Genomic DNA, 10,712 nt, shown 5'->3' with positions numbered 1-10,712 from the left:
CTTAACAAGTCCACTCCTAAAAACACTCATCCACACCTAACAAACATCCTCACCCTTTTGTCAGCTGCAGCCTGATATTGAGAGACTGATAAAAGCCAAAGACAAGCTCCATGTTTTTCACCAGTATCATATTATTTTTGCTGTTGAAGTGTTTTGGTGCTGTTGGACACTGTCTGTTGGTATTTGTTTTAAATACCAAATATGTTTGTTATATTTCATGTTTTCTGATGTTCCTCCAAAAGAAGGAAGGTTAGTAGTTCTATGCAAATAAAAGGACTTAACTTTAAGAAGCATTTGCATTTAGTTTATTATATTACTATATTTGGCCCAGGGTCCTCAAATAGATTTTAATCTTGGTCCTCTCACTGTCTGTAGCCCAAAACAAGATGTGTATCAAGCCATGCCTCTATCACTACACTTGTAGCACTTGGCACCCATTTCCCCTTTTTACCCCTTGGTTGACGTGAGCTTGTTTGCAAAGGATAAAAACACAGCAAAACAGCATCATCTTTCGGAGGAACATGTCAAGTTCACCTGGCGGTGGAATTTTATGGGCAGGGAGGGGGCAGATATTCACATGCACGTACGCGCCTGCATGGCCGGCCCAGTTATGTAAATGAGATATTGGAGAACACAGAGATAGTGTGTGACGGTTAACCATAGTCCATCTAATAAGATACATTTAGTTCTTCACAAAACTATTTTTTAGTTCTACCTAAAATAATGACATTTCTTTTATTGTTTCTATAATCTCTTCTCAAACAGTTGACATACTGGCAATGATTTTATTTTTATTTTGTTTTAATTTTATGAATAGGTTGTTTTTAACAAAACATTGTGCATACACATTGTATACAAAATAAACAATGTGTACAACATAAAGTTAAGTTACATTTTCAGGGTTAATATATTCATATATATATATTTCATTACATCACAGCTAGTGATTTCATTGCTTCCTCTGATTTAAAACTTTGCCATTACACTGTTACACTATATCAGATCTTATTTGCTGTAGACAACAAAGGCAGCATGGCTAAAAAACTCTTATCCACATGGATAACCAACAAGTCATGAAATGTGAGAAAGAGTAAATGGTGCTACTTACAAGTGCACACTCTCTTCTCTTTGGCCATTTTCGGTAATTCCGTAAGGTGGGCTGTGCTTATCTGTCATGTCATGCAAAGGATAGTGGGATTCCTTAGAGCCTTAGCACCGGTAAGGGACATCAAAAGGCTCCTATGCCAAAGAAGCTATGAGAGGAAACATAGAGGTTCCTTTTCCTACATCCTTCCTTATTGACTGCACTATTTGGACAGCACTTATGGAGACCACTGAGAGACTTCTGCTTTGGCTAGAGTGCTTACCCACAAGAGTTTTTCAAATGCTGCCTTAGACACACCCCTAAAGGGGATGATGTGTCCTAAGGTGACATCAGTAGAAAAAATGTGTCACCATGGTGACGTCATCTGTTTTGCTGCATGTGTTATTCTTGGGGTGTTTTGAGCTGGCTAAGGGTTGGCACACACCTTTAGCAAAATGTTTCCCAATTTAAACAACAAAACCATAAAATTACCCATGAAATAAAGATCAGCAGGCTTTTAAAATGCACATTAACATTCGTGAGTAGCTTTGTTTGAATCTGTGCATGTAGAGGGCAAAGCATTAGGCAGAACCTGATATGCGAACATTCAGGGGCAGCTGTGATTTATAAAGAGAAATTGCTCGCTGGTGTGCATGCCAGGTTTAATAAATGTGGATTTTTTTTGGTATACGCTATAATTGGCTTTTGGGCATATGCAAATTTTTTGTATAAATCCTATGCAATGTTTTATAAATGCGACCCCAGGACTGCATTTTAATTGTTTTAAAGCTGAACATCTTAAAAATGAAATTGATGTCCTTACAAAACAAGAGCAGATAAAAATGAGCTGTTGCTTACAGTTTGTTTACTATGGGTGAACATACATCTTAGTATTTGAACAGTCTACAAAATGAATGCTTATTTATTTTGCATACATTTATATTTAATCATCCAAAAAACTGTGTATTCCAGGTTTTAGTTATGGTCCTTCATCCACTGCTCAGTCCACTGAATTAGTTGCTCAAGGTTTTTCTCAAGGTCCTCCGGGGTGTTGCTTGGTAGCTGGTGGACAATCTCCTTAGAATAAGCTTCCATAGCCTCTTCATAAATTGTCTGGAAGATCTCACACTGCACATTGTCCTGTAGTTTCTTTCCTCTATAACCCCTGTAAATAAAAGAAAAGATGATAATATTAAGTGGATAAATTCCTTTTTAACATACAGAAGTAGATTGCCACCAATCTCCCAGTTTTAATAAAAATTCAGTACAGTTCTTCCACAGGTATCACACACTGCAATTACACTGTGGGGAGTGATATAACCTATAAGCAACACAGAGATATTTGCTCCAGAAAAAGATGGGGTTCTCTGTCCCACTCTATGAACCCAGTGTATGATTGTGAAGTGAAAAAAGGGATGCTGCAGGTTATACTTTCATTAGTTGATAAATGGATTAGTAACATGAACATTGAAAACACCTTGCAACTTGGCTGTCAAAGTCAACCTGTAAATGCATGTTCCTTTTAACGCATTTTTTAAAATCACATGCCTCCGTATATTGTGGCGCTTGTCTGCGCTGTAGTAAGTAAGTCAGACAGTGCCACTTTGTAATGCCTCTTGTCCACCTCTCCTACTCAGCATGCTCAGTGCAGCTGTGGTTGGCAGAGCCCCTCGGTAGCAGCTGAGAGAGAAACAGAAAGAACCTTTGGAGTTTTTTTTATTTTATTTCTGTAGACAAGAAAAGCATAATTTCACATGCAGTTATTAACTATGAAGTAACACTAAAAAATGAAAAACATGAAAAGTGATAAATCATCCCCAGGAAAACAGAACTTGTCCTTATTCACTATGTCTTGTTGTGTCTCTGCTCTGTCTTCTGTAACCCCCAGTTGGTCGAGGCAGATGACCGTTCATACTGAGCCCGGTTCTGCTGGAGGTTTTTCCTTCCCGTTAATGGGAAGTTTTTCTTTCCCCTGTCGCTTCATGCTTGCTTAGTATGAGGGATTGCTGCAAAGCCATGGACAACACAGACGACTCTCCCTGTGGCTCTACGCTTCTTCAATCAACTGGTTCCCTTATATAGGAATTGTTTTTGACCAATCTGTATAATTTGACCCAATCTGTATAATCTGATTGATTTTGACTTTGTAAAGTGCCTTGAGATGACATGTTTCATGAATTGGCACTATATAAATAAAATTTAATTGAATTGAATCATCATATGGGTCTTTTTAGGGATTTGCATCAAATACATGTCAAAACTATATAAAAAAACAAGTCTTATTGGAACAGCATGTTATAGAGTCCTAGTTCTGTTTCCTTGTAAACCGATGTATGGCAGCCTTGCTTCTATCAGGCAGTTTTGGCAACTAACAAAGCTCACCACCATCAGGGTGTGAATGTGTGTTTGAATGGGTGAATGACTGTAGTATAAAGTGCTCTGGGGTCGTCGGACTTGATAAAAGCGCTGTACAAGTACAAGCCATTTAGCATTCTACAGCACTGTGTGACAGTAGCTCCATATTTTTATTAAGTCTTCTTCCTTTACAGGGTATATACAGAAATTCTTAAGTTGAATTTTATACCTTTTTATAGTTACAATATTTTTAATACCAAGAAAATTTTGAGCTGAAACAGTAGTGACAACCTTTTGAATTTAAAGGTAGAGTCGTCAATTTTTCCGGAAATGCAACTAAGAAACTTAAGTCCATTTTTGAATAACTGCGCATGCACAAGACTATCCTACCTACTCTTCTGCTCCGTAGGGGGATCAAGTAAAAAAAAAATCTCCCAAATCCACTCTAGTCTTATTTCCTTCTATTAAAGCCTTCCTTTTCTTCTCAAACTTGTACATGGTTTGCTTCTTGCAACTCTCAGCCATTTTTAAAGCATTAAGTGAGAGTAGTGGAGCTACAATGCAAGGCTAACACCAAAGCTAAACACTAGGCAGCCACCGAGTGAGAACTAAGAAGAACCGTGCATGCACTTTGGTGTTATGTGAGCGAGTCAGAATGATTGGCATGTGGGACAACCAATAGATAAGAACTCAAGGGACTTGGGACACTCGGCGCACAGGCAGGATCATACATGAAGGCACTTGATTGGTTCTTTCCATTTGGACTGAATGACAGGATTGATCAGAGTTTTTAAAGTCCTGCAGCAGTCCTTTTTCTGAATACATAATATATTGACTACTGTTAGGATGGAAGGACCATTTCACCCATTAGAAAAAAAAAAGTATTTCTGAACAGGATTACCAACTATAGCTTTAAGTTAGGGTTAACTAAATTGATTACTGTATTTTTCTTATCCCCATATTAAGTGCAATTATGTTTACAATGCTTACAAATCATATACATATTACAATTACTGAAGTCCTTGGCTCCCCAGCGTTACCCAATGCAACCGATTTGTACATGAATGAGGTGGAGAGCAGAGCACTCAGTGCTTACAAGGGAATACCACCAACTCACTGTTTAAATACTTGGATGACATGGGTCAAAATCCAAACCGAAGATGGCACTCACCAATCACATCTACTCAGTGGACAGCAACATAAGGTTTACCAGAGAGGATGCCAAGTACAACAAAAGTTGCCTTTCTGAAAAGTCCGATACACACTCAGGAAGATGAGAGTTTCGAAACGGAGGTTTACCAGAAATGTGACACACTAATGTGTAATCACATTAAATGTTTGTGTTGGTTTAAGAGGAAAAAAAACAAACAGGAAATGTCACGTTAGGAATAACTATTTAAGTTGTAATTACACCCCCATGCCACAGGGGGCGCATTGCTCCGTGAGACAGTCTAGTGAGGTAAGATGCCTTTCTTCTCCAATATGGCAGAAGCGAGGCTTTGGGAAACATTCATATTCGTCTGTCTCATCATTTACCTGTGTTTTACAGGTCAGTACTAAGTTAAAAAACCAGGTGAATGGAGTTGTAATACACTTTTAAGATGCATAGCTAAATGGGAATGTATAAAGCACTCAAGTAACCCTGTATTTTGTTTCCTTTTAAACTATATAAAAAAAGATTGGGAAGAGAAGAAACTGGAGTAAGGGCTATGCTGCAGGCGCCATTTTGATTCGGTTTTATATTTATTTAAAGCTATTTACTCTGTTATACCAGCCCCACTTGGTATCCTGACATGTGTTCTATTGTTAATCTGCCATTGCTAGTGAGTAATGTGTGTGACGGGTTGTAAAGATACATGTTAAGAATGTTAAGTTAGGCCTGCCATCCATCCTTGGCGTTCCGATCCTCGGCTGCTGAACCTGGCTCTTGGGACGTGGAATGCCACCTCTCTGGTGGGGAAGGAGCCTGAGCTTGTGCGCGAGGTTGAGAGGTTCCGACTAGAGATAGTCGGACTCACCTCGACGCACCGCTCTGGCTCTGGAACCTGTCTCCTTGAGAGGGGCTGGACATTCTTCCACTCTGGAGTTGCCCATGGTGAGAGGCGCCGAGCTGGGGTGGGCATACTTGTTGCCCCCCATCTCAGTGACTGCACGTTGGGGTTTTCCCCGGTGAACGAGAGGGTGGCCTCCCTCCGCATCCGTGTGGGGGGACGGGTTCTTGGAAGGGGTACTGGAGAGTGCCCCTCCTGGGGACTCCCTCGTTTTGCTGGGGGACTTCAACGCTCACGTGGGCAATGACAGTGGGACCTGGAGGGGCGTGGTTGGGAGGAATGGCCCACCTGATCTGAACTCGAGTGGTGTTTTGTTGTTGGACTTCTGTGCTCGTCATGGATTGTCCATCACAAACACCATGTTCAAGCATAAGGGTGTCCATATGTGCTCTTGGCACCAGGACACCCTAGGTCGCAGTTCAATGATCGACTTTGTTGCCGTTTCATCTGATCTGCGGCTGTATGTCTTAGACACTCGGGTGAAGAGAGGGGCGGAGCTCTCCACCGACCACTACCTGGTGGTGAGTTGGCTCCGATGGCGGGGGAGGAAGCCGGTCCGACCGGGCAGGCCCAAACGTATTGTGAGGGTTTGCTGGGAACGTCTGGCAGAGTCCTCCAGACACCAGCGGTGAGGGAAGCCGTCAAGCTGAAGAAGGAGTCCTACCGGGCTTTTTTGGCCTGTGGGACTCCGGAAGCAGCTGATGTGTACCGGCAGTCGAAGCGGCAGGCGACTTGGCTGGTCGCCGAGGCAAAAACTCGGGCGTGGGAAGAGTTCGGAGAGGCCATGGAGAAAGACTTCCGTACAGCTTCGAAGCGATTCTGGTCCACTATCCGGCGTCTCAGGAGGGGGAAGCAGTGCAGTACCAACACTGTTTACAGTGGGGGTGGTGTGCTGCTGACCTCGACTCGGGACGTCGTGTTTCGGTGGGCGGAATACTTCGAAGACCTCCTTAATCCCACCAACACGTCTTCCATTGAGGAAGCAGAGCCTGAGGACTCAGGGTCAGGTTCTCCCATCTCTGGTGCTGAGGTTGCCGAGGTTGTTAAAAAGCTCCTCGTGGCAAGGCCCCGGGGGGTGGATGAGATTCGCCCTGAGTACCTTAAGGCTCTGGATGTTGTGGGGCTGTGTTGGTTAACGTTTCTCTGCAACATTGCGTGGACATCGGGGGCAGTTCCCCTGGATTGGCAGACTGGGGTGGTGGTTCCCCTATTTAAAAAGGGGGACCGGAGGGTGTGTTCCAACTACAGAGGGATCACACTCTTAAGCCTCCCTGGTAAGGTCTATTCAGGGGTTCTGGAAAGGAGGGTCCGTCGGATAGTCGAATCTCGTATTCAGGAGGAGCAGTGTGGCTTTCCATGCTATCTCTAAACTGTTTAATCAGACAGTTGCACATTAACCACTGGTGTCTTTTTGGGAATGATGCAGCTACTGTTTGGGAATGGTGCAGCTACAAGGATAAAGAGAGTATATCTTGGCTGAACTTGGAATGAAGGGAGTCAGTTGCGGGCACTGCCTCCTCATGCTGTAATTAGGCGCCTGCCTCCCATTCAAATGCATGGAGGCACCTATTACTATTCACAGGAAGGGGGGTAGAAGAGGGGGAGAGACATTCAGCAAAGGACCACGGGTCGGATTCGAACCCGGGTCGACCGCTTCGAGGACTAAGGCCTCTGTATATGGGTCGCGCTAACCGCTGCGCCACATGCGCGCCCACGTGTCTCTCTATTAATTAGGCGCCTGCCTTACATGTGCAAATGCATGGGCAGGGCCTATTACTATTCACCTCTAAACGGACTCTTTATCAGGCGCCTGCCTTGCATGTGCAATGAGGAGGCAGTGCTGTGCGAAGTTTTATATTATAATCCCCACAGTGTATATATCAAAATATGTGTGCTGATCCCATGAAGTATCTTTTTGTACCACCCGCCATTTTGAGTTACCATGGCAACGTTATAAATGAAGTATTTTCTCCCTATTTGAGGCACATCCCAGTACATGATTTTGACCAAACTGACAGAGTACAATCACCCGGTGATAGTGAACACAACCATGCTAGCGGCTAACGGTTAGCATGTTGCTAACCGGAAGTAGCTATAAGAAGCTTGTACAAACTCCTGCTTGACAGATTTGGTGAATTTTAGGATTTTCTCCCTTTTTAGGCACTTCTCAGTACAGGATTTCAACCAAACTAACAGGGTAACACCACCTGGTGATACTGAACACAACCATGCTAGCGGCTAACCGTTAGCATGTTGCTAACCAGAAGTAGCTTTAGGAAGGTCCTATCAATTTCTCCTTAGCCAGGGTTGTTCTGCCTTTACAGACAGAGAGAGGGCTGCAGCTGTCAGTGAGTCTCCATGACAACGCTGCTAGCAAGAGGCTCCTAGGAGGTCCATTGACTTAACATGGCACCTTTCGACGGCCGCTGCGGGGGCTGTGAAGACCGTAGGAACCTGAAATTCGCAGTGTTACTTCCTGTTGCTATTTCTGACGGTACGGTACGCACCAAGTGGCAGGCGCCTTGCTAAATTTCTTCAGAAATTTTTCTAGTTCTTTATTATTCTTCCTTCACGATTAATGCGGCCCGAACCATGGCGTGCACCCCCACAATATAGGCATCAAAACCTGTGGCTCGATCTCGAGATGTGTGCTACTACTTTTATTGGGGTTTCGAGTTACCATGGCAACAAAATTAGCGAAAAACCACCCCCAAAAAACCCCATAGGAATGAATGGAGTCGGGTAGAAAGAAAGCCTCAAAAAAGCCTCCAAATGACCATTTTCAACGCTGTACTGTGTCGTCATGCTTTCACCTACGAACACCGTTTAACTTCCAGTTTGTAGATATATCTTTGAACTACTCAGAAGTGAAAACGGGATGTGGATATCTGTTATCGTCTCCTCACAAGTACTCCTCAAAGCTCATGTCCAAAAATCTGCAAAATCATCGTTTACAATGAAAGTCAATGACGGAATTCTCCAACCGCTAGAGTGGCCCACTCTAGCTTTTTTAAAGATTTCAAAACTCCGAACAACTTGACCTTACTCGCTCAATTTTCACTCTACGTAGACAAATTATACATCAAAACGTAGGTATTTTTGTCAGGATTCGGGAAATGTAACCCTCATTGGTGTGGCCTTTATAGATTTTTCGCAAATCACCTCAGAGTGACACAAACCCGAAACCTCCCCCATTCATTTCCTATGGAGCGGTTTTGAAAAATGACGTCTGAAAATCCAAAACATCACATGTTTTCGCATCGTCACTACTCCTAAACCGTTTTATTTACAGGCATGAGACTTTCACACATGAATGTCCCAACCCTTCTGGCACTCAAGAAAAATGAATTTTGTGGATAACTGTTACTGTTTTTCCACAGGAACAATTTGTTCGGGAGTAGCGAATGTGCAAAATCCTGAAATCGCTTTGGAGCTGCATTTTCCCACATCATCCACTTTTTTACATCGTCGATGTGCCTACACCGATTTTTGTAAAAATATGAAAATGAGCTACATGGTCATGAAAAGCCTGCTGATACTCACAGTGAAAGAATTATTTTGATATCTCTTATACTTTTTTAGCCAGAGCGATTTGTTCGGGACCATTTTCAGAGGATTTCTGAAATTTCATAAAAATGTCCTTTAGATCATCATTTTTTACGCCTTTATTAAACTTTTTCCAGCAAAAACCGATAGCAAGTATTCTTCCCCTATCCGTTACGAAATAAACATAGAAAAAATTACGTCTCCACCATTTACGGTTCCGGAGAAATCGTGCGTTGTTCGAGGCAAAGTTCTCCATTATAATCCAATAGGCAGACTTGGACACCAAGTGTCTGCACTTTTTTAGACTGGCCCGCTGCAGCTGTGTCAGTGAGTTTCCATGACGACGGAACTCTGAGGGCCAGTGGGAGACGTTCCATTGAGATAGAATGGCAACTTTCGACGCCAGCTGCAGCGGCTGTGATTAATGTAGAAATCTGAAATTCGCACAGTCACTTCCTCTTAACATTTTAAAATTTTCATGTGACTTTCAGCCATGTGTCACTTTTCTGTACCATTTGGGATTTCACATGCTTTCCTATTGGGCCTTTGCTTCCAAGAGGACCTGTCATGATAACCAGACACGACCCAATTGGCCAATACAGCACCACCCACCTGTGGGAAATGGTGCTACACGTCATTTTGGTCAAATGTTGAGTTCTGGGCCCAGATGTGGTGAGGCTGAGTTGCTAAAGGAGGCCAATCTGACCCATGAACTTTGGTCACGTTTGGTGACATTAAGTATTGGCACCCCTATTTGAGGCACTTCCCAGTACAGGATTTGGACCAAACTGACAGAGTATATTCACCCGGTGATCCTGAACACAACCATGTTAGCGGCTAACGGTTAGCATGTTGCTAACCGAAAGTAGCTCTAGGAAGCTTGTACAAACTTCTGCTTGACAGATTTGGTGAATTTTAGGATTTTCTCCCTTTTTAGGCACTTCTCAGTACAGGATTTCAACCAAACTAACAGAGTAAAATCACCCATTGAAACTGAAAACAACCATGCTAGCGGCTAACCGTTAGCATGTTGCTAACCAGAAGTAGGTTTGGGAAGGTCCTATCAACTTCTGCTTAGCCAGGGTTTTTTTGCTTTTACAAACAGAGAGAGGGCTGCAGCTGTCAGTGAGTCTCCATGACAACGTTACTAGCAAGAGGCTCCTAGGAGGTCCATTGACTTAACATGGCACCTTTCGACGGCCGCCGCAGAGGCTGTGAAGGCCATAGGAAGCTGAAATTCACAGTGTTGCTTCCTATTGCTATTTCTGACGGTACGGTACGCACCAAGTGGCAGGCGCCTTGCTAAATTTCTTCAGAAATTTTTCTAGTTAGGCGCCTGCCTTGCATGTGCAATGAGGAGGCAGTGCTGTGCTTCGCACAGCACTGCCTCCCAATGCAAATGCATGGGCAGGGCCTATTACTATTCACCTCTAAAGGCGTCTCTTTATTAATATTCTTTTTTATTCTTCCGTCACGATTAATGCGGCCCGAACCATAGCGTGCACCCCCACAATATAGTTATCAAAACGTGCGGTTTGGTCGGGAATAGTGTGCTACTACTTTTATTGGGATTTCGAGTTACCATGGCAACAAAATTAGTGAAAAACCAACCCCCAAGAAACCCATAATAATCAATGGAGTCGGGTAGAAAGAAAGCCTCAAAAAACACTCAAAAT

General features: G+C 43.2%; 1 protein-coding gene across 3 annotated transcripts in view; it reads right to left on the bottom strand.

Moving 5' to 3' along the window:
• Window positions 1–1,929: 1,929 nt before the first annotated feature.
• The window catches only part of ak6 (adenylate kinase 6), a 69,771-nt gene continuing 60,988 nt past the window's right edge, over window positions 1,930–10,712 (bottom strand). For 2 of the 3 annotated variants that reach the window (XM_012856327.2, XM_036130981.1), the window contains one exon: window positions 1,930–2,249. In XM_012856327.2, the coding sequence (XP_012711781.1) occupies window positions 2,060–2,249 (190 nt within the window). In that variant the 3' untranslated portion in view covers window positions 1,930–2,059. Of the gene's footprint in view, window positions 2,250–2,632; window positions 2,765–10,712 lie in introns of all 3 variants that reach the window. The other variant, XM_036130982.1, reaches the window with a different exon arrangement.

The sequence above is a fragment of the Fundulus heteroclitus genome, unplaced genomic scaffold (genome assembly GCF_011125445.2).
Source record: "Fundulus heteroclitus isolate FHET01 unplaced genomic scaffold, MU-UCD_Fhet_4.1 scaffold_40, whole genome shotgun sequence".
Classification (NCBI taxonomy): Eukaryota; Metazoa; Chordata; class Actinopteri; order Cyprinodontiformes; family Fundulidae; genus Fundulus; species Fundulus heteroclitus.
Note: the sequence above shows the minus strand (reverse complement) of the source record. Positions and strands in the feature narration are given on the sequence as shown.